The sequence below is a fragment of the Maylandia zebra genome, linkage group LG16 (genome assembly GCF_041146795.1).
Source record: "Maylandia zebra isolate NMK-2024a linkage group LG16, Mzebra_GT3a, whole genome shotgun sequence".
Classification (NCBI taxonomy): Eukaryota; Metazoa; Chordata; class Actinopteri; order Cichliformes; family Cichlidae; genus Maylandia; species Maylandia zebra.
This window is the reverse complement of record NC_135182.1, coordinates 31,995,128-32,020,383: the sequence shown is the minus strand read 5'-3', so window position 1 is coordinate 32,020,383 and position 25,256 is coordinate 31,995,128. Positions and strand designations below refer to the sequence as shown.

The 25,256-nt window shown below is 40.1% G+C and overlaps 2 protein-coding genes across 3 annotated transcripts in view; both read right to left on the bottom strand.

Moving 5' to 3' along the window:
- calcrla (calcitonin receptor-like a) overlaps positions 1–5,472 on the bottom strand; it is a 29,496-nt gene extending 24,024 nt beyond the window's left edge. Inside the window, exon 1 of the mRNA XM_004559169.4 lies at positions 5,238–5,472. The gene's annotated coding sequence lies outside the window, so the exon portion shown is untranslated. The remainder of the gene's footprint in view (positions 1–5,237) is intronic.
- A 1,653-nt stretch (positions 5,473–7,125) lies between these two features.
- tfpia (tissue factor pathway inhibitor a) overlaps positions 7,126–25,256 on the bottom strand; it is a 49,065-nt gene continuing 30,934 nt past the window's right edge. Inside the window, exons 3-7 of one of the 2 annotated variants that reach the window (XM_004559168.3) lie at positions 16,126–16,302; positions 13,609–13,662; positions 12,818–12,892; positions 9,531–9,698; positions 7,126–9,134 (exon numbers count right to left, since the gene is read on the bottom strand). In XM_004559168.3, the coding sequence (XP_004559225.1) occupies positions 9,046–9,134; positions 9,531–9,698; positions 12,818–12,892; positions 13,609–13,662; positions 16,126–16,302 (563 nt within the window). In that variant the 3' untranslated portion in view covers positions 7,126–9,045. The remainder of the gene's footprint in view (positions 9,135–9,530; positions 9,699–12,817; positions 12,893–13,608; positions 13,663–16,125; positions 16,303–25,256) is intronic. The other variant, XM_076875289.1, reaches the window with a different exon arrangement.

Genomic DNA, 25,256 nt, shown 5'->3' with positions numbered 1-25,256 from the left:
TTCTTTAATCCCCCCTGTGTTCGATTTCATTTACATAGATCCAACCATTTCCAAAGCTTCATATCACACTCTTATTCTCCATTAAGAAAATGAATTCTTGAATTCCAGAGGGAGCACATAACACCCCCCCCCCCCCCCCCCCACACACACACACACACACACACACACACACACACTGAATGCAGAAAAGCAGTAGGGTTGTTCTGTGATGCATTATTTAATCTCTGGCTGAAAACCTCTTTTAGCATTTAACAACAGTCAACAGTGAGCACAGGCTGCTCAGGGACCTGTATGAGTGGTTCCCTGTGGGTAGTGCCACGACAAAAATAACACTGGAGCTCAAAATTAACAGCCCAAAGGAAGCCAAGGAATATCCTCTGTATGCTTGCTGTGGGCCCTAGACTTGACCTCTGAAAGTGCTATTCACGTCACTACTAAGCGGTTCAAGTTTCTCTGCGTGCCTTGTGTTTGTGTAACGAAAACATTTTAACAGCTTAGCCCACACATGAGAGCTTCAATAAATATATTTGTTTTTGTGGAGAATATCTGAATAACGGTCATTTACAGTTAGTTTTACATGACATTGTCCCTTATTGCTGTCACAAAGGGTGCAAAGTTATTTTAAATTTATAACGGACCGCTTGTTATCAGTAAAAAAAAAAAAAAAACTTTTACCTGTAAAAAGATTGAGAAAATTAAGTGTTAATCGGAGAAAATAAGACAAACTATTCAAACCACAAAAAATTAACAAGTAAAAGAATTATTGCATGCTACAAGAGGTTGAAGGCAGACAGTGTTTGTTTGGTAAGGCTGAGGAGTAACTAGCATGCAAACCTCCCCAGTAGATGTCTGCTTAGTCACTAGAGAGGTCAGCAAGATAAGGATCCAGAGCAAGACAAGATCCTGTCTGTAAGCTGGACAGTAAAGCAGCATTAGCAGGAAATCTAGTGCATTATACGGTCTGTAGCTCTGTCTGGCTTCAACGCTACGCAGAGCATCAGTCTCATGCATGTCTGATGGTTACATGGATACTGTGTCACTAGTAGTATTGGGTGTAACTTTTTACAAAATAAAATGTTAAGAGTTCTCAGATTACCTTTTTGTTCTAATGTTAATGACAAAAATATACAGTTAAAATGTTACAGCACTTCCTTTCATTGCCACAAAAAAGAAAGCTCAGACACATTTGCAATATTTGGGGCAGTTTTATGGTTGTCAGTGCACATGCTAAGGCTTTTATAAGGTATTTTCCTGTCCTGGGGTGTTAATAATTGCATGTGAGCTGCTAAGAGGCTCTATAATACATTTTGAATCCTAGCTCCATAACAAGGAGGAGAGTCATGTCAGTACTACACCTCCAAATCTAGCTTTGAGATTGGCTAGTCAGTATATTTAGACCATAGGCTGCAAAGGTCTTGAGCCAACCACTGCTCCAGATCACTTAAAAAAATACAACAGTCTGACTCTTTGGAAACAAAATATTTAAAAATGAGAGGTGGCTCAAGACTTTTGTAGAGAATTGTCTTGCAGACCATTTTAACATCCGTAATCTTGTAATGTAATGAATTTTAAATATTACCCTTAGTTGCTTCTAGTCATCCTTCCTGCTAATCTTTCCTAGTGGCCACTCATGGTATTGCAATGCACAAATAATCCCTTACAGCAAACAGAGCTTTTTCCCAGTGGCTATAGTTCCCTATATGTTTAACCAAAGCAACGTTATGATATTGACCATTACACAGACTACAGACAATAACATATTGTGTTTTTCAATGGGGAAACAAGCAATTTGAGACTTTTATTAACCTTGAAAACCAATTAACTACAATAAAATGGAGAGATTTTTGGCACAGCTTACGGCAGCCTGGGCTTGAAAGTAATAATAGTCATATTTTCACGCTAGAGTAAGTTAGCTAATTGGAAATCCAACAGAAATGGCTGCTGCAGACATTTGCTCAGAGCTGCAGAAAACGCAGGGTGGAAGAGGAATGTGAAGCAGTGTTAAGTGGTTGGAAACAAGCTCTCTCAAACAAGAAATCTCTGCACTTAATGTACCAGATTATTTATTAATGATCTTCCATCAAAGCCCCAAGAATTTATTATGAGTTTATATGGCGAAAAAAACAAACAAAATTGCTCTATACTCATCTGCTAGTACTCCAGGTTCACCTTTGGAAGACAAACATGCAGCTCTTCCCAGGGACCATTTCCTCTATTGTGTATGCCAGAAGCCCCCTCCCACACACTAAATCAAGAAGCTTGTATCACTCAGTTTGTTTAGCTCACACAAACATGGAAGACCCTTAGAAACCATGCAGCCTTTTCCTTCTATCCTTCGCAGAGCGCTGCAGTTCAAAATGCCAATCACTACACAGCAACAAAGCCGTCCTGAAGCTGCTCCCGACGACATTAGGCTGCGACACGTCCCATCAGGCACCTCAATTTAAACTGGAGATGAGAAATACATTTACCCATCATAATGTATGAGTGGAAAAATTACCTCAAAAGGTTTCATATCCCTGAAACTGAATCCAGAAGCTGAGGGGAGTGCTGCATATGTACATCACTGTGCTTTTGTGTAATACGATAGCTTCAGTCTTGAGTGAGCAGGGAAGAAAATATATAATATATAAAAGAGGTGGAGACTCAGTTTGAAACATGATAGGAAATCAATTTAAATACATCTGACAGACAGTGAAAGGTGCTGCAAGAAACCTGTGGTCATGAAGGTTTTTATAGAGGTCTGAGAGGTCTGCAGTGTCCCCAACAGGATGAGGAAGTAAACAGAGGAATCGATCAGGAGCTGCGTCCTGGTGATTTATGAGGGGTGACGCTTTACGAGAAACATCATTACGCTTGTGACTGTGAATCGGATGGCCTTTGCACTCACCAGAGAAGGTCACCTGGAGTTTACAGGATAAATTCTTCACAAAAAGCTCCAGTTTCAACACACGTATTATCACTACAAAAAAGCCACACGAGAGCTTCTTCTAAGGCCTGAAGAAATTTATTTTTCACGGTTCTCCATATGAATCGGCTACACTGCAAATGAGCTGCCACTAGCACAGCTTTCTAAATGCCATGGCTGTAGGAGAAGCTCTGCTATATCATGAAGACTGCAAAGGTTTGGGGAGCTTTGCTGCCAAGATCTTTGTCTCACCCACATTTAATAGTTGCTTTCTAGACGTGGGCAGTAAACACTCAGCATGGGTTAAATGTGATGAGCTGCACGACACTCCCATTGCACAATCGGCTCATGAATTTGGTGTAGGCCTGAGCCGCTGGAAGATGTCAGAGCGAAATGGCCTCAAAGACTCATCAGACAGCCCTGCCAACTGGCAGCTTCGATACGTTCACTGTCCAAAGTGTCTTGACGGCCGACATGCATGGGCAGGAAAGCAGATCCACTGTTTTACTAGGCTTACTTTCTGGCATTTCTCAACGTTATTTTACCTTTCCCATACTTAAGAATAAACATGTTCATATAATGTAAACTTGAACATTTAACATTTAACTAGGTGTGACATTCAGGGTGGAGCACTGCAGTAATGGGCTGTTTTTGTTTTTGAGGTGTGCGTGACAAATCTGAACATCTGTGAGATCATCACAGAGACAGCAAAGCAGAAATTAACTAGTGCTGCTATATTTCTGCTTAATATTTCTCTGATTTTTCTTGAAAACTGTTAAATAATGTTAATATACTTTCGTTAAAGTGATTTCTGACATGCAACTAGTAAAAGAAGCTCCTTCAAAGTTGCTGGTTTTGTACAAAATAATCCAAAGTTAAAGCACTTTTTAGTCATTTTTAATTAGAAATGTCTGTTTCTGTTGTTTATGTTAGCCCTTTTATGAAATATTAATCAGTGTTCATCTTGAAATGAGATCTAAAAATGTGTTTATTCCAAGAAGAAGAAGTTAACTTTGGGCCAAACATGTGCTTTGAAACGAATTTTTCTGCATCTTAAACTTATCACATTTTAAATGATCTGAAGTGACCAAAGCAACTTACTTAATATTTAACTGAATTCTTTTAGTTTTCCAAACATCCTCTTTCATTGGTCGTGGAGAGTTCAAATACTTAAGGCATGAGTTGAAATTGCACGTTTAAAAGCAGAGCAGCAAATAAAAGCGGCACATAAAATCTTTTGGCTCAACCTTTTGAATGAATTCAACTGCTGATATTTCCCAATCACCATAACAAAAGTGCTAAATTAGGCTAAACAACATTTAATAAACACAAGAAGTCATCTGAGAATACTCCACCTCGACATTGCAAAACCCACGGAGTTCAAACATATCTAGAAACTCATCTGTTAAAAACCCAGTCAGCTTCAGATTGGGAGTTACCTCTGCTCTGTCACCTCCCTTGTAATGACTCGAATGCATCTTTCCTCAGCAGAATATAGTCCGCCAATTGTGGCCATCGTCATCACATCCTCCTCCTACACACCACCATCATCACAACCATCATTCATCATGATCCCTTTCACTGTCCAGCCCACAAACTTCCAACATGTCCAAATCTGCCCCTTATGTAACCATGCAGATGATTTAGCAACCAGTGGCCGTCGCTTACATCAAAGCCTCGGTGCTGAATGGAGCTGATTCTTTTTCTTATTCCGTTTAATTAATGTAAAAAATCTAAACAAACGCCTGACTGCGTCTCATCCCTTCCTATGAGGTATCAGTCATTAGTAGGTGTATAGATTACATGTAAAATCTAAATTGACCATGCATGCATCTTAAAATGTAACCTCTGAATTCATTTACCAACAGTGTTATCGTTTCTGCGCGTGTGAAAAGATCCTAAAACCACCTGAAAACGGGACAGGGGTGAGTGCGAATGTCTCATTAGACGGAACTAATATATAAATTTGATAAAAAATAATCACGCACAACGCGCTTTGTTGGTCTAACGGTGTCCAAAGCGCACAAACAAAGCCGTTTCTTTATTTTCTTCCTACACCTCGACATTTCTTGCATTCAGCTCCTGACAGAGGGACAATGCGGCTCAAGCGGATGCTCATCGTTCAGAGTGGGCTCAGCCATTCTATAAGTGCATGTTCCCCGGCTCCCTCAGTGCACATACAGTTGAAATGCCCTGGATAAAGCAACAGAATGCCCTGTCAACTCTGCGCTAATTGGATTCGACGTGACTGCGGCTCAAATTGCCTACAAAACATGGAAGAGACACAGCGCGTAGACCGCAATTCACACTTCACTGTAGCACGTCCTACCACAGAGTAAAATCCACCCGGAGCGCAGAGGCAGGAACCGCAATAAACTCTCAGAGCAGTCCCCCAAAGCGTCTTTTCCTCCTCGGCTTCAGCGCAGAGAACTGGACACGGTGGACCTCCGGCGCTCAATGAGCGCAGCTCAGACGGCTGTCAGGTTGACGTTGGAAGGCAACCCACTACTTCCTGTTACATCACACTGTAGGCTACAGCTGAGGACCTGCGATCTGTGGCGAGCTCGGCACAGTGCAGGATGATGTGCTACTTTCACTCCTACACGCTAATGCAGGCGTGTATCCACAGTTTGTGTTATCAAAGAGTGTTTTTGCTCACGGGCACTTCACCGGGGAAACTGTTTTGTGCATTCTGAGTGATCTTTTCGTTCCAAGCCTGCAGAAACAATGAAATGGATCATTTTAAACACGGGGACATTTAAAGCATACGTCTAAGCCTCCATTTTTGTTAATTTTCTTCCTTTATGGCTGGGTTAAGACATCGGCTTATATTTTATTTTACTTCTACCCGTGATCTATAATTGTGCATTCATACATTTCTTATAAATTGATTCTTCGTTATTTGGTGGATGGGTCATTACTGATCACACACAGGTAAAAGCACTTTTTGTAGTTTTTGAATCCCTTTTGCTTCTCTGACCTTCTCTGTTTCAAACCAGCTGCAGTTTCAAACCAAACTGCTGCTATGAAAGTACTGGATGCTTTCTAAAGCCATAAACATATATGCACCGATAAAATGAGTCTACTGCCAGGGGAATGTGTTTTCTTGACAGGCCACATATATACATCGACACTTTCTAGTAAAGTAAGATACAGACAAACATTATTCCACTGTGGGATCTGACATATGATGAGGATTTATTGTATTATAAGCTAGAAATACAGGTAAAAACATAATCTCATTAGCATTTACTTATAGATGTGTTTCTGTAGGAGGCTGCATTTTCTGTAAACTATAAGGAATTGCTCTGTGAGATTATGATTTGAACACGGTGTCAAAGTGGATTTACACACTCAGAATTCAGTTGATATTGAGTGATTTCAGCCACAACGAGGGTTACCGCCAGCTGGTAAAGCACACAAACAGAGGCGTAACAGACTGAAGGAAATATCTGAACCCTTGATCCTGCACTGATGGGATGTTGTGTCTCTGTTATGCTGTTGGACTCACTTAGCTAGCATGATTTGGATCCACTTTTCATTTTAGAGGAAAAAGACTTACAAAGTTCTTGCACCACTCTTATATTTCTATTGTAGATGAGAGCGATATATTCCAGCAGCTTACCAGCTAACTATTAAACGATGATTGTGTATGGGTTCAAGAGTGTTTCTTCACTCAAAACAGGAGAAAGTTCCATCCTATAAAACTAGAACTATATCAGGTGATACGTCTCAGTGGGTTTGTCAGTATAGAGAATGTCTTTCACATGAGATGCATTGATTTGACATTCTGAAATTATTGTCTTGTGCAGCTTTATGAAAGCATTTTCTACAGACTTGAATAAAAATAGCGTAATAAAGTAATCAATAACAAAACCGAGCTCAAGTCTTGAAAATTACCCAGATTCCACTGAAAATATGCAGGCTGTGGATTCTGCACTAGCCTACAACAGAGGTAACCTAGAAGGATGCTTAAAAAAATTCACCCCCACCCTGCACAACAATAACGGACTGTTGTGCAGGGTGTAAATTGTCAGCTTTATGTTGTTATAAAGCTGATAGTTCAGTTGACAATTCTTGCAACTCTAAACGATTTCTGTTGTCTTATTTAGAGTTCTGAAGGCCATTTTGCTATTCTTTGTTTTCCAGTGTAAAACTCTGGACTTGTCACTCAAACTAAAAGAGATGGAAAGAGAGTAAATAAACACGAAACACAATAGGATTGTTGAAATGTATTATATAAACTTTCAGTCCCATCCATTACAGCCATGTACAGTAAACAGCACTGTTCGTCTGCTGCTCACAAACGTCTTTCTTTACACAACACTGCCCCCTTCTGGCTTTTCTTACCAACAACATTCCAAAGCTTGAAAACATTGATTTAAAGTCATAAAAAAAATCAACAACAAACAACAATACAGTCATTATCCTGTTCACAATGATTTACAGCTGTGATGGTTTCTTGATTGTGGAGTTGCTTAAAAAAAATTCAATTCTGGACGAAGAATTGTGCACAACTTTAATGCTGCCGTTCACACTGAAGAGAAACTATGCCAATACCACAGTAGAATAGCATCAGCTGCTGTACATACACAGTAAATATGCATTAGATGTATTCCCATTAAGGCTATAGTGAGAAGTTTATATCGAAACGATAATATCTGATCGTAAAAATAGAAAGACATAAAATATGTATACATATAATAACTGCAGTGCAAAGCATTAGTGCCCAGAGCATAAACATCAGCCAAACAAATGTTTTTTGTCAATAAGCGATAGAAACAATGCGAATAACAAGTTTAATTCATTAAAAATCTAATTTATGTAATTAAAAAATCATTTTTACACAAGATCTGTTATCCCAAGCCAAGTGTGCTACAGAAGAATATGAGATGCTGCCTGACGTACAACGACACCAACAGAGAGCACCGTCCTCAGCAGCACGGTGTAGCAATTATTTCAAAGTCTGCTTGTACGATGTTATATTTTTTTCCATAAATTCTGATGTAAATCGAAAACACGACTATCCTGCTGCGATATCAAAGCTCATCTGTCTCTGTATGTCACTCAGGCTGTTGCTAAGGTCATAAATTTTAATGTTTTGTAATGAAAGGCAGAAATATTATTCTTTGATACTATGCTTGCCCTTTTCTGAGCAAGTTATTATTGAAAAGACATAAAGACATGATCATCATGTATACGCTATAGCTGTTCAGTATATGTTTCATTCATGTATGGCAGCTCTTTATTAAAGGTCATGGCAGCAGCAGTCTGAGCGGCAAAGGGACGCACACAGACAAGCAAACAGGACAAGGCTCTTTATGATATTTCTCAGTGGCTAACTCTGTTTGTTTTTATGAAGCTTTTTTCTTTTCAAAAAATAAATCCTCTGAAATGTCTGCCCTCATTTGTTTCTTTTCAGGGTCCAATCATTATTCTTCACCTTCATCTAGGACGAAAGGACGTCATCCCTCTTTGGTGTCACTTTTAGCTTCATTTGTCACACTTTTTCCTTCAAAAAGTGACCCCCCCCCCTTATTTCAAAATGTGTTTCATTTCAGTAAGAAAGAGCCAATCTGTGACATTCCTCTTGTTGATATCCTTGCTTCTCCATCTCCAGCTTCTCCTCTAGTTCCATTACAACATATTGTAATCTACTCCTGCTCCTCCCCATGTCCACCAGTGTGGGTTGTCCTTGAGCTTGATCCAAATTCTCTATCAGCGTCATCATCATCTGCTTATTCTCCTCTACCGCCACCAGTATCTAGACCACAGGGGGATCCCGCAGTCTTTTCTTCTAACGATCTCAGTTAATGAACATCATTTAGATGCAGATTCTAAACAATGACTCCAAACTGCACAGTGCAGCACAGCATTACTTTTATGTGTCTGACCAAAAATAAAATTAACAGAGTTTTTAAATGACATAAAGCTCAAATTATTCCTGAGATGAATAAACATGTTTCAACAAGTCAAGAAAATCATATTGCTATAAACACAGAGGCAGAGCAATGATGTCAAGGGGTTGTGGCAGACTTGGCTGCAGAGCAGAAAAAAAAACATGCATAAAGCTAAAAAAAAAAAAGCCCAAACAAAACATATATTGGCATAAATACAGCTGACAGCAGAGTAGAATCTCACGCAGAGTCGAGTGTTCTTCTTGAGTAATTAAGAATGTTGTGTAAGTTTTTCCTCCTTACTCGGATCATCATCCTCTTCCCATGACCTGCAACATAAACCACAAAATGTCTTCATATTAGATTTTTAAAATGGAATAATTAAAGACAACAAATGAAAAAGAAATTAACTGAATGAGCATGCCATGGTACGCCAAACTTTGGAACTGATCAGTTCCAGATTGTCCTGTCTTCCTTGGGTCATCCTGGGTCTTAACCTGGTTCTGCTTGAGGTTTCTTCCTGTTAAAGGGGAGGTTTTCCTTCCCACTGTCACCAAGTACTTGCTCATAGGAGGATGTTTGATTGTTGGGGGTTTTCTTTGTATTATTGTAGGTTTTTTACCAACATAAGTACCTTCAGGTGACTGCTGTTGTGATTTGGCAGTATATAAATCAACTAAACTGAACAGAATTGGATTAAAGTGAATCTCTTAAAATAATCCTACCCTTTCTGATGCATTTGTGGAAGCAGTGTCTCCGGGTTATGAAGTTGTTTTCATTCCCTCCACAGCCGCTGTAGGAAAATGACTGGCATCGCTTTTTTTCTGGAATGTATGCATATCTGCTCTCTGAACCACTACATGTCCCCTTGTCCACAGGTCTGAAGCACAGCTCTGAAAGAGTGAAGTCTGTTAATCACAAGAAACAGCAAACAGCCAACTTTATTTCATTTCATCCTTAAAATGTTACATAATTCTTTGATTAAATTAGATCTATGTTAGTTTTATTAGAGAGCTAAGACATAAGCTGAAGATACCACAAGCCTGAAGGTGAGGAAGATGAATGATTCCCGTTTGTGTACTGTTGCATTAGGCTTCATCCACCTGAAACTGATTTTGACCGGCATATTCAGGCTGAGTCTTGGAGTAACAGATTCTGAGAGTGGAAGTTGCTGTGTAAGCCATCCTCTTTGTTTTTTTCTGTAGTTTTCTGCTGGGTGAGAGTAGGGCCATATTCCATATTCTGACTGGAGACCCATGAGCAATGACTCTTTTTCACTACTGATGCACACTTATTTTCACTGACAAACAGTGACCTTAACAGTTCAGCATTTATCTCAGTATTTAACTTGCTAGGCTCAGCTAAGGTCACCAAAAATAATGTCACACTGCAGAGAAATCCAGGATCAACAACAAAAAGTGATTTTGTTCAGGGTGAAACTACATCGCAAATGAACAAAGCCCAAAATCTGAAATTAAACCGCAGAAGCACAAGAGAGCACAGGAGGGCTTGCAGGAAACAATGACAAAAGACGATAGGACAATATATACACAGGGGCAGGACTATTTATACACACACAGGTGGGGAACAAGGCATAGGTGACACAGTTAACACAGGTGAGAATCCAGGGTCAGGTAAGACAAAAATTAAAATGATCTCAGCGTACAATAATAACCTTTAAACCTCAAAGACCTATCCTAAACACAGAGATGAGACTCACATTATGCATGAAGATGGATATAGGAGAACACTACAGGACAAAGGAATAAACAGAAAGACAAGATAGAGGATAAGAATGGCCTGGAATTGCTTACACCGAGAGAATTAAACACACGAAAAAGCAATAATTCTATACAATAAATAATAATAATCAGAGCTAATACTCAAAAATGACTCATTTGATAAAGAAATCAGCCTAACAATAAGAACTTCTGACACTGGGTCTGAAACCCAAACTCAGATATACTGGCTAGGAATTCAAACCCCTAAATCACCACAAAGCCTCAGTCTTTTAGGCAAACAGTTAATATATAAGAATTATTCCACCACTGTGTTAAACTTCCAAACATAATATAGTATGACAAGTTCTCACACATAAATAGATCATGTTGGTAGAACCAGGTCAGGGCATTGTTCATATTGTCCTTTCTCACATGTAGGACACAAAAGATGCTCCTGGGAGTGTGCAAAACACAGCACAAATGACACCCCCGCACTGCCTATGAATCCGTTATCTGCAACAATATGTCCAGATGGGCACAAACACACATCACACAGACTTTGTATTCTGGAGCTGGCAGATTAAAGCTCATTTAAGCTCCCATCAGACCGACTTTTGAGTTCTCATACACAGCTGTGAGGTGCCCAAAGTGTTGTTTCATGCCAGTCATGCCACTGTTTGCATTGCAAATTCTCTTTGATAAAAATAATTAATTAGATAATTCAGTGAGTTCTACAGCTGCTTTTTATAAACATGCTTTGCTGGAAAAACTGTGGTCTTCTGTTACTTGTCATGTCCCGTGTTACAAAAACAGAGAAACTATAACTAGTCACAGCACATAACTGGGTGCAGGCAACCTGGCAAATATATAAAGGGTTTTCATGATGCTATTGTGTTTTATTTTATTTAGCTAAATTTCAAGTTTATATTCCCTTTTTTATTATTGTTATTGATGAGATGATTTTAATGACTTTCTGGGCGGAGGAGCTGCCCAGAACTGTTTCATGCCTGAAAAAGTCTGAGATCCACAGAGCCAAAGTGTGTGCTTCACTGAGCAGCCACAAGATGTCAGTCTTTGATTTGATTTCTTTGATTTCAACATGGCAACATCTGCTTGGCAGACAGACGTCAGCATGCACACCACGTTCTCTCATGCTCATTTCTGGCTTTTGTAACTTTGAGAGTCAAACTCGGTTCATCATAGTAGTGAACTGTGACATCAAATATCACCAAAACCTATTTTCTAAATCTGTCTTTTAAAGACCTGATTAATGAATTGAAATCAACATTCATACCAACTTTACTTCTCAGAGACACTTTATTACATCAACGAGTTCTTTGGGTTTTTTGTTTTGTTTTTTTTAATCAAAGAATTACCCTCAAAAAGAAAAAGATTGATTCCATGGTGGAACTACAGAGGCTAACTTATCCTGAATCTCTTCTACTCAATATTTTTGACAACAGTGAAATTGAATTCTTAGAATTATAACTCTTTGAATGAGTTGAGGGCGATGGGAGACGAGCCAGGGTCTCCCAGTTCTTTCCTGCAAGCTGTACAAAACAGCCTTGCAACAGGACAGCTGTGATTTATGCTCCCACACTGCGAATACACCGAAAATTAGTGAGTGGGAAAGTAACAAACGAGTTGTGGGAAGAGGACACTGATGCACTCCGTTTCTGCCCTTTGCTTTTCACAACAAAAGCAATTCTGCAAGCTGTCTACCATCTATGCATCACTGCACCTTGACAATTTCTTTTCTTCTTTTTATAACAAAAAAGTTTTTGGCAGCACAAACTGCTCTAGTTAATAAATGGCTTGGAATTGCTTACTTTCAGGTCTGAGCATATTTCAGAATTTAACAATGACTGAGGACAAGATGAGTGATTTAATCATGCCTTGTGACCATTAATCTATCCCACATGTCTAATACTCTGTGTAATAAATGAAAACTACGTGTACTGCTTCTAGCTTTGTGCTTCATTGTCTGACTGTATCTTAGTCGCAGAGCTTTTCACAGTTTTCTCACTGATCAAGTTTACTTCATCAATCAGCTACACAGCCGGCTGATTTTATTGATATCACATTCTTGACTCGTGTTACTTGGCTTTATGAGACTAACATTGAGTGAAATCCTGGCTGTTCTCAGAAATGTAGCCTCTGTGTTTATGGAGTTATGAAGAGTAGTAACCTAACAACCAATTTGCATGAATAAAATCAAATTAGCCTTAATTCTAAATGCTACATCCAAGATTTCTCATTGAGTTCTCCTTGAAAATGTGGAATTTTCTTACCGTTTGTCTCTGGATTTGTGTCATTCCCTTGCACCAACGGTGCATTTGCAATTTGTTCCCCTGCAATTTGTTCCCCTGAAATGCAACAATATGGGAAGCCATCAATCAGTCAGTGAATAAATTTGCTTCCTTTGTCAGACTCAGTTGTGATCATTAATGCAAATTTTGCACCTGTGCATAAAACAGAGAATTGCGACAGGAAAGTGATTACATAAAGACTGGAATTAGTCTTTATGAAATTAAAAAATTGGTACTCTAAAGCTTTAATTAACTAATGACATGCATATGTAACTACTTATTACTAAATAGCAATTTGTCCATCTGTGCAGTATTTACTGATTTTTGGACATGTTGTTTCCTTCTGCTTCCAGTCATGCCAACATAGGCTGAATGCCTCCATCAATCGCCCATCTCATTCTGGTTTTTACTGTTTTCTTTTTCTTTTTTTTTTAATCCCAGTTGCAAGGGGAATGATGCCATCAGTAATAATTATATTTATCAGTTACTTAAGACACAGAATATTACAGAGAAAGGCAATGTTGAGATGGTTTGAATATATGCGCAGGTGGGAGATAGTGGATATACTGAAGTTGCCAGGCAGGAGGAGAAGAGGAAGACCACAAAGAGGATTCAAGGATGTGGTAAAGGAGGACATGCAGAAGGCTGGTGTGGCAGAGGAGGATGCTAGGGATAGGGTGAGATGGAGGAAGATGACCTGATGTGATGACACTAAAAGGGAACAGGTGAAAGAAGAAGAAGATAGGCAGAGTGCAGTGTACAGTCATCGTTACCAGTCTCGATGATTGGCTGAACATCGTCTTTTCTTGGAGAAGGAGATTCTGGTGCTGTGGTAGGGTTCACCATATTGACACGGACAAAAGAGAAAAGCAACATCTGAGAACATGTGTCTCGACTGCCATCCACAGAACATCAGTCCTGCTGTATTTATCTCGAAAAGTTGATTCTGTTCATCTGGACATGATGTTTCTCCTCCTGAAAACGCTACATCCAGATGAACAGAATCAACCTTTGGGGATTTTTTTTACCTGGATGTTTGAGCATCAAGACCTACTATAGTTGGAACAAATTTAATTACACTGAACAAAAATATAAACGCAACACTTTTGTTTTTGCTCCCATTCCCCATGGGATGGACGTAGAGACGTAAAATTCATTCCAGATACACAATATAACCATCCCTCCCAAACAGTGGTCACAAATCAGTCCAAATGTGTGGTAGTGGGCACATCTGCTATATTGAGATAATCCATCCCACCTCACAGGTGTGTCACATCAGGATGCTGATCTGACATCATGAGTAGTGCACAGGTGTACCTCAGACTGCCCACAACAAAAGGCCACCCTGGAATGTGCAGTTTTGTCTCACAGCAAAATGCCACAGATGCCACAAGCAATGAGGGAGCGTGCAATTGGCATGCTGACAGCAGGAATGTCAACCAGATCTGTCGCCCGTGCATTGAATGTTCATTTCTCAACCATAAGCCGTCTCCACAGGCGTTTCAGAAAATATGGCAGCACATCCAACCGGCCTCACAACCGCAGACCTCGTGTAACCACACCAGCCCAGGACCTCCACATCCAGCAGGTTCACCTCCAAGATCGTCTGAGACCAGCCACCCAGACAGCTGCTGGAACAATTGGTTTGCACAACCAAACAATTTCTGCACAAACTGTCAGAAACCGTCTCAGGGACGCTCAACTGCATGCCCGTCGTCCTCATCGGGGTCTTGACCTGACTCCAGCTCGTCGCCGTAACAGACTTGTGTGGGCAAATGCTCACATTCGATGGCGTCTGGCACGTTGGAGAGGTGTGCGCTTCACGGATGAATCATGGTTCACATTGTTCAGGGCAGATGGCAGCTGAGAATGTCCCAGTTCTTGCATGGCCAGCATACTCACCGGACATGTCACCCATTGAGCATGTTCGGGATGTGCTTGACCGGCGTATACGACAGCGTGTACCAGTTCCCACGAATATCCAACAACCTCGCACAGCCATTGAAGTGGAGTGGACCAACATTCCACAGGCCACAATTGACAATCTGATAGACTCCATGCGACGATGTGTTGCACTGCATGAGGCAAATGGTGGTCACACCAGATACTGACCGGTTCTGGGTCCCCAGACCCCCAATAGTGCAAAAAACTGCACATTCCAGGGTGGCCTTTTGTTGTGGGCAGTCTGAGGTACACCTGTGCACTACTCATGATGTCAGATCAGCATCCTGATGTGGCACACCTGTGAGGTGGGATGGATTATCTCAATATAGAAGATGTGCCCACTACCACACATTTGGACTGATTTGTGACCACTGTTTGGGAGGGATGGTTATATTGTGTATCTGGAATGAATTTTACGTCTCTACGTCCATCCCATGGGGAATGGGAGCAAAAACAAAAGTGTTGCGTTTATATTTTTGTTCAGTGTATATCCCCCTGATCAATCATAATTAAAGCACGTTTAATTACATTAGCATCAGCTGGGAAAAGGTGTTGTTTTGCAAACATTTTGTCTATAAATGAAACTAAACATTCGTCTGTGTGGAATTAAAATCGATTCTCTCTACAACATGGTCTTTTGGCAGAACTGGTCACAGCCGAGCGACTTGCTCGTTATTTTCCTCAAAATTTCAATATTTAAACGACTTATGCCTAAAGTCTGGTATAATTGAGTATGCTTTGGTCACTTTAAAACCATTTAAATGCTAAATCAAGGTGGAATGTGATTTCACGGTCAGCTAAAAGTCATCACAAAGTTAATTTTCAGAGGTAGAATTATTTTGATTATGTCACCTCACTGAAATGGGTTTTCTGTTGATGCACAGCAACTGGCCATGTTTCCAATAAAAGAAAGCTATTGTGTGTAAAATATACACAAAATCCAAATGATTTACAAGTTATTCAAACCATGTGTTTAATCAAAATCAGTACAAAGACAACATATAACATGCTTAAAATAACATGCTGATATACAATTTGATGCCAGCGGAACCTTTCAAAAGAAAATGATTGATAAAGTAAGCAAAGAAAATAAAGGATTCTCCACTCTGTGAGGGAGAAAAAATAATGTTTCTTTACATGCAATTTTACAGATTCTAACATTATGAAAAGATTAGAGAACTCTCTGTATACAGAGGATAAAGACCATTAAGCTGTAATGAAAGGCTGTGATCTTTGGGTCCTCATGTAGGACTTCATCAAAAGCAGATATGACTATGGAAGAAATCAGAGAACGCTTCAAAACAACAGTCAGTGAACTGCATTAGTGAATGCAAGTGCATCCCTACCTGGATTTAGACACTTTGCCTGACACTCAGCCATGGTCCTGAAATTGTTGGCATTGCCAAAACATCCTCCATAATAGAACTGCTTGCACTCCTGACTCGAGCTGTCAAAGAAGAAGCGTGACACGAGCCCTCGACAGGGACCGGGAGCCTGGGGTAAATGACATGGGTTCTTCTTATCTAAGAAAGTAAAAGAGGGAAGAGTTACAATAAATTCTCTTGAAACGTGTAATTATTAATTTGCTGCTAAATAGTAATAATAATAGCATATGACTTTAATATGTCGTATGATAGGGTGAGGCAAGGTGTCACAGAGGTTTCACCCAAACCCTCTGGTGTAACGACATACACCTTTTTTCACACCTTGGATCATGTGACAGCACACATGATTAATAGTAGGTCAGCAACCGCCTCTCGACGGACAAACCCCACTAGGGTTTAAATACGTGAGACACCTTTTTTTTTCAAGCTCTTAAAAATGGTTTTGGACATTTCAGTTCATTTTCTGAGTCATGAAAGTCCATAGTTTTGTTCCATATTTGACTCCTATCTGAAATATAAAATGCATGACAATGAAACTTCATTCGTTCATTCTTCATTAAAGAAAGTCCCAAAGAAGAGCCAAACTGTGTTCAGTATTCCACAACATATAGAGCCACCATCACTTTGTTTGGTAGGATCAATGGTACTTCACTTTCTTTCATTTTTATTCAGAACATAAAGCTTCAATGACTCTGAAATTGATTTCCTTAAAAAAAAAAAAAAAAAAAAAAAAAAAAAAAGCCAACTGAAACTAAAAAGAAACACAATTAACTTTGCTGCTTCAGTTGGGTTTTCATTTGCTATGAATGTAGTTTAACTGAGTGGCAAATTATTTTCAAAAGTATGCAATACCATCCGATAAAGCCAGTGATGGCTTTTTCCTTATATGCGTACGAAGCAATGCCTTGAGCAGAAAGGTTCAGTGCTATCCAATTAAACATGTCTTTATGAGAATTGCCAAACAGAAAAAAGGAGCAGGCACAACACCAAAGACACAGGGAGGGAAGATAAACCTATTCAAAACAGTACGTGGTACAAGGTGCAGTAAATTGACTGCATGCCATGAAGCACTTTGCAATCACCGGGCAGTCTGTCCCACTTTTTGCCTCCCCAGTGGTACAGTGACATTTCTTCTCCAGTCAAGTTTCAGATACAATCCAACAGACGGCAAAGAGTCAACATTTCCAGCAAGAACTTCCTTATGTTCCCTTGTCCCTGGTGACCCACATTCCCTCCTCCTGCCAAGGCTCTGCTTTCTTTTCTATCATATCTTTTCTACTTCTTACTTCAGCTCTACCCTTCTCCACTTTTTGTTGCGTATAATATCACCCTCGAGTGTCGGAGTACTGAGCCCAGGGTCTTACACCTCTGAGCTACAGTTAGATGCTCATCTAAATTCTGAATCTGCTCCGGTGTGTCTTTTTTTACTCACAGTATCTCAGATTTGTTTTATGCTTTATGCCTTTAACTGAAAGCTTATTACTCGGTAATCCAGCTAAGGATGATTATGCATGCACTCAGCAGTCACCATGTCTTTAATCTGAAATTCCCAACATCTGCAGTATGGACCACTGCAGAGATGGGAGGATGTGGGAACCCTGCTGATTAACTGAATGAGCCGTCACAAAACTTCAAATCATTACAAGCAACAGACTAAAGCTTGATTTCAGTCTGAAATCCAATCATGGCTATACTATGAAATGCACTGCTTGCATTAGACAGGCATTGTCAACTAATACAGGTGCAACTCGACAAGCTGTCAATATACTGATCAGCGTGGCTCTTCACAGAGTAGAACATGTGCCTCTAAGCCCCCTCAGTCATTCAGTCCATGACACACAGTGTGTGTGTGTGATTCACTTATCAAAATACTTCTGCAATTACATCAAATTGTAATGGGATCCTCTAAATGCCTGTCGTGGTGCAAAAGCATAATCATCAAAGTGTAATCATTATCTTTATCCTCACATCTAAAATGACACTTGTGGTGCATTTTATTCAATGAATATTTATTCCAAAGATTGTTAAGGCAGTGAAAGAAATTAAGTAAACATCTTAAGCCTCACATCAGTGGATTGATAAGTGCAAACATCTGCTGTCATCAAACCCACAAATTATTGTTTTACATTCTAGTGGAGATCTCACAGTCTCCAAAAACATACTTAATATGCCAGACTAATTTTCTGAGTAAATTATGCACAAAACAGTCAAATGTGTTCATTACATGGACCGGTGAAGACACTGTTTGAATGGTACTTTAGTCACACACTAGGATGTTCAGATCAGATTTTGTGTTCGTGTTACTTGAATAACAACACGACAACCTGGAGAAGGATTTTAATAGGTTAGAATATGTGAAAAGCAAACTATATTATATTGTTATTAACTTTAAAAAAACCCTGTGCAAAGCTTATCCAAAAGCAGAAATGTAACTGCACTGTCTAAAGAATGGACAAAAAAAATGACATGTTTCAGCAAAAGATTGTAAACAAATTTGATCGTGGCACTTTCGTTTCAGTTAGTAAACCTCAATTACAAAAACAAGTCGATCCAATCTCTAAGAATTTACATCAAACTGTTTTTCCAGTACGTTTGGTGCAATCTGGGAACCATCAGCCTGCCTGCTTCCTGTGAGTCTAGTAGATAACCAGGCAAGATTTTATCCATGTATGCAGAGACATGTTTGTTTGTTTTAATAATGAAGTTGCAATGATGAACTGCATCAAGGTGGTCTGAGTGGATGGTGGTCACTCAGCTCACAATACCAATCTATGGTTCAGGTTAGGCAACGAAAACACTTTGGAGACTGAAGAAGTCTCTTAGACGAGAAACGTTTTTCCCACGCTACGTCCAGATGAACAGAATCAACTTTGGCTAAGGTTACGAACGGACTGTGGTTTTAAACAAAAGTAAATAACACTTTGTTTCTCAAGTAACGTGAGCATTGTTTGTTTCTCCTCTGGTCTTTCCCTGACCTTAACCAAGCACCCTGATGACCAATCCATAAAGTTATCAGCAGTTATATCGGTGGAAGCACGCCATGTCATCAGCACACTACTGATCCATTAGTATTCAGCTGTATGCTTATAAATGTTTACTTCAAGTGATATTTTAGCTGCGTGGAAACATAATTGCACAGATAAAGTAAAACACACAGTCTGAGCTTAAAAACTTCAGCACTCTTTGAAATAGCTCATCAACAGTTAAATGGACAGACTGAACCATCACTGGTTTCCATCAAGACTGCGACAATTAGCCGCCCAGAGAGTGTGATTTACTGGCTAACAAGCCAAGAAAACACAAAATCAATCACTCTTGTTCGAAGCCAAATGAGAATTCTGCTGGGACTTCTGACCTGTGCGTAAATAAATGCTGCTACCTGTCTAAAGTCACTGTGGTCAAGCATCTGAGGACTAATATGGTTGCCAAGTGATATCTTAAAGCCGCACACTGTCTGTTCGGTTTATCTGTTAAGTCTTTGAATAATCACTCTCCACTGAAGGCTGACTGTGATTAAAAAGCTATCATTGTAACATCTAAATACATTTCATGAGGTGACTTTGACTTAAAAGCTTGGGCAAAGAGTTGTGCCAAAGGGCCAGGCTTGCGTACTCACCAGAGCAAAGCGGCGATGAATAATTCAAATGCACAATTCTCTATTAAAGCCGTGAAGGTGGCAGAGATGATTTGTGTTTTGAGAATTATCGGTCAGCTTTTTATTTTTATTTTTTTTCTCAAATACTGGGTATGAATCATACAGAGCATCCCATCATTCAGCAAAGCACACTTTAATATTTAAGATAGCCGTGAAAGATTCTGAGGGCTGAGCTGGATTACGTGTGGAGAAAAAAAGAAAAACATGTATGTTTTCATATTTTGCCTAAATGTTATCTGCAGAACGAGGAGACAGATGAGATTTTGGAACAATGTACAATGACTCTTTTGATGGGACGAGCTGAATATTTAGACTACCTTTCAGATCAGCCCATCGCTTCTTTATCTCTTCGCTTGCTCATTTACTTTCTTTCTGCTTCTTCCTTCATATTTTTTTTGTCAGTACACGTCACCGTATTTTGAAAGGTCTTTATTGTGCTTACACATTCTCAGTGAAGCCTCATGTGGAAAGAAAAGACAGCTGATCTGTAATGGAAGAGTAAATAAAGAAAAATAAACAAACTCAGGGTGGAAAAATAATTGAAGCCTGTGAATTCCAGTTGATAATGACAGACACAGATCTCAACAGCAACTTTTTCATTTAATATATATTGCGATATGCTTCTGATTAAATTGTCATTATGCTATTTTTGTGATTGAAAAGTAATAAATAAATGCAGCTTCCAGCCTATAAGCACTGATAAAGGTCAGCACTTGCAGGCTGAGCTGCGAGGAGAAGAAAATTATATGAGTGTCTGTCTTATCTCAGCAGAAAAAAAGAATGTCAAAAAACTCAATAATTGGAAGGCCCGAATTACTTTCTAAAATTGCACATGCCTGTTAGTTAAGCAAGAATGCAACTAATTATTATTGAAAACATTTTCTTTTCATTAGCAATTCATCTGCCAGTGACTCAGGCCGACCGACTCAGTGAACAGTGGAAAGGCTCATAACAGTTTCCCATAAGACTAAATGGATGGATTTCAGTGGGGAATTTCCCTCACCAACTGTAGGGCTGCTTCAATATATTAATTCACTGGTATAAAGAAATTAAATAAGAAGCTCTAACTAGAAATTGTTTGGCATTTTTGCTTACTGCATATGTTTTATTTTCCTTAACTCCACATTGAAGCTTCTAATTGAAACATACGAAACCCAAATTAGATGGGAACTAATCACAGTCATGCTCATCGTTGTGGTTACTGGTTCATTGGAAACCCTTCAGATTAGGGAAAACAAAAGACTACTTGTAGAGGTACAGAATCAGGGCAGCTGATGTAACTCTAGTACATGAAACTGATATTACATACATCTATTGGGCCACCTAATTGGATGTGCTTTTGCATTTATGCTCCCACAACCTCACCTGTAGTCAGCCTGGAATCCAGAGCCACACCACTGTGCCAGCCTCTCTCTTCACATGGCGCTGTTGCCTCCTGTGAGATTCCTGACACCCCTCCCCCACCCATCACCTTCACTCAATACCAGGTTGAGATGCAAATGAGGAGACTTCACTCAGGCAAGTCTGCTGGACCAGACGGAGTGAGTCCCCTCGTCCTCAAGACCTGTGCCCCCCAGCTGTGTGGAGTCTTTCATAAACTGTTTATGCTGAGTCTGAGTCTGCAGAGGGTCCCAGTGATGTGGAAGACATCACGCCTCGTCCCTGTACCAAAGACGCCACGTCCCAGTGGCCCCCAGGATTACAGGCCCGTGGCACTGACCTCCCACATCATGAAGACCCTGGAAAGGCTCATCCTGGACCAGCTGCGACCCATAGTAAGACCACACCTGGATCCCCTTCAGTTCGCTTATCAGCCTCGTCTCGGAACTGAGGACGCCATCATCTACCTGCTCAATCGTGTCTACACCCATCTGGACCAGCCGGCAAGCACCGTGAGGGTCATGTTTTTTGACTTTTCTAGTGCTTTCAATACCATCAGGCCGACCCTCCTGGGTGATTAGTTAGCAGCGATGCAGGTGGATGCTTCTCTGGTGTCCTGGATTGTTGATTACCTGACAGGAAGACCACAATATGTACGTCTCCCACAGTGTGTGTCTGACAAGGTGATCAGCAACACAGGGGCACCACAGGGGACTGTCCTCTCCCCCTTCCTCTTCACCCTCTACACCACAGACTTCAGCCACTGCACAGAGACCTGTCATCTTCAGAAGTTTTCTGATGACTCTGCGGTGGTTGGATGCATCAGCAGGGATGATGAGACAGAGTACCGGGCTGTGGTCGACTCCTTTGTCACGTGGTGTGAGCAGAATCATCTGCAGCTCAACGTGGCAAAAACCAAGGAACTGATCGTGGACTTCAGGAAGACCAGGAAACACTCGACCCCTGTTTCAATCCAGGGGGTCAGTGTTGACATTGTGGAGGGACTATAAATACCTTGGAGTACACATTGACAATAAACTGGACTGGGCTAAAAACACCACAGCACTTTACAGGAAGGGCCAGAGTCGTCTCTATTTTTTGAGGCGACTGAGGTCCTTCAACATCTGCCAGAAAATGCTGAGGATTTTCTATGAGTCTGTTGTGGCCAGTGCGATCCTCTATGCTGTTGCATGCTGGGGGAGCAGGCTGAGGGTCGCAGATGCCAACACTCTTAATAAACTAATCCGTAAGGCCAACAATGTTGTGGGGATGGAGCTGGACTCCCTCAAGGTGGTGTCGGAGAGGCGGATGCTGTCCAAGATAAAGACAATGTTGGATAACACCTCCCACCCACTCCATGACATGTTGGTCAGTCACAGGAGCTCGTTCAGTGAGAGACTGAGATTACCGAAAAGCACCACTGAACGACACAGGAAATCATTCCTGCCTGTGGCCATCTCCCTGTACAACGCATCCACTTAACACACTGTTTACTGCTACAACTACACATGTTTCTTTTACAGCCATTTAAATATATATATATATATATATATATATATATATATATATATATATATATATATATATATATATATATATATATATATACACATACATATACATATATATATATATACACATACATACACACACACATACATACATACTAATCACTACACTAATCATGGCAGCACAAGAACAAGCTCTGAGTACAAGATCCATAGAGGCTGGGGTCTATCACACCAGGCAAGACCCCAGGTGCAGGCTGTGTAAAGATGCCCCAGAGACAATCCAGCACATAACAGCAGGGTGCAAGATGCTAGCAGGCAAGGCATACATGGAACGCCATAACCAAGTGGCCGGCATAGTGTACAGGAACATCTGTGCCGAGTATAACCTGGAAGTCCCGAGGTCAAAATGGGAGATGCCCCCAAGGGTGGTGGAGAATGACCGAGCTAAGATCCTGTGGGACTTCCAGATACAGACGGACAAAATGGTGGTGGCTAACCAACCGGACATAGTGGTGGTAGACAAACAGAAGAAGACGGCCGTAGTGATCGATGTAGCGGTTCCGAATGACAGCAATATCAGGAAGAAGGAACACGAGAAGCTGGAGAAATACCAAGGGCTCAGAGAAGAGCTCGAGAGGATGTGGAGGGTGAAGGTAAAGGTGGTCCCCGTGGTAATCGGAGCACTAGGTGCGGTGACTCCCAAGCTAGGCGAGTGGCTCCAGCAGATCCCGGGAACAACATCGGAGATCTCTGTCCAGAAGAGCGCAGTCCTGGGAACAGCTAAGATACTGCGCAGGACCCTCAAGCTCCCAGGCCTCTGGTAGAGGACCCGAGCTTGAAGGATAAACCGCCCGCAGGAGCGTGCTGGGTGTTTTTTTATATATATATATATATATATATATATATATATATATATATATATATATATATATATATATATATATATATATATATATATATATATATATATATATATATATATATATATATATATATATATAGTGCTATTCTTAGTTAGCGTATTGTCTGTCTTGTCTTAATGTTGGTTTATAATGGAGCACTGTAACAAAAAATAATTTCCCCCAGGGATCAATAAAGTATCCTGATTCTGATTTAAAGTATTGCAAATATTGCCTAATATGTGCTCTAAATAGCTTTCTGCTGCTCTTAAATGTAACATCTGACACAAAATTACATAAACTATAACTGAATTCCAAATTATCCACAGCCTCAGGTACAGTACAGATGAGGTGGTATAAAAATCCTTTAAGAAAATGCTGTTACTAAACGAACTAAACCTTTAACCTGTCAAACATCATTATGTCACAGCCCAAATAACACACCTCTGTACCACTGTGTCCAGCAGCAGTGAGAGGGCAAATCTGGAAATTACAACATTGCCTTTGCTAATTTTCATCTAGCATAATAATGTCACAACATATTTGTAAAACATTAATAAAAACAATACATTTCTATGATTTTGAGATTTCATACATAAACACCGCTGGAGTATGAGGAATAAACAAATCAACAAAAATGATGGATTTCGGGGGTAAGATTATTTACTGGTTTACTTAACCACCTCCAAAACATAATTCAGTCCCCAAATAGTCACTGCAAAACAATGTAAAAACAGCTTACCCTTGTATAATGATGTTGTTTAGTACACAGGCCTTTTCCACACCCTTAACAAATTTGACATTTCAAAGACCTCCAGCAATATAATACCGTTTGTGTAGTTACAGGTTTGCTGCTATCTCTTTTTTCACTTTGGTGTATAAAAAGCTGTGCTCACACGCTGAATGTAAGGGGTAAGTACAAATAAGCACATCAGTGACAGAGAAACCCTTGTTTGTCTCCCTGACCTCTGCGGGCTTAGCTATAAAAGGCAAAGCAAACTAAAAGAAGAGTTTTGGACCTGGTGATTTTTTGGGGTAAGCCACAATGTTCCTCACATCGGTTTCTGACCTTTACAAGAAGATTCTCAACAAGCTGTCTATGTCTTTGTCATCTGGTGTAACGAAGTTTAGAAGGGACAGGTGGCATAAATCAAATCAGAGTGTGCAGACTTTTTGCCGTGTGCAGTGTTTGTGAGAAATAAAGAGTTGCTGATTTGACAGGCCTGTTGCACAGAATGAGTCAAAACACAGAGGAAGACATTGGATCTTAAAGATCTGATTCCTGAGATTTAGTGATGACATTTTCAAGGTTTCATTGTGAAAAAGTCTAGCTTTGTATTCCTGTTGGCAAAACCATACAGAGTCGCTGAGTGAAGGATTTAATGTGTTCCATCATACAAACAAACATATCCTGTAAAAGGCCAACTGGATAGTGGAGAGCACACTAACAGGTAGTGCTAATGAAATTTTGATGCTAATTTAGGTTAATTTCAAATTAATTTACAAACCCATCAGACTGAATAACACAAATGTGATATTCGTTTTACTAATGTGGACCTGAAAGCAACTTAATTATGTTATGAATGTCTGTGAAGGTTCTCAGTCATCCAGGTCATCGTAGTCAAAGGAGCTTGCAAAGAAAAGCGT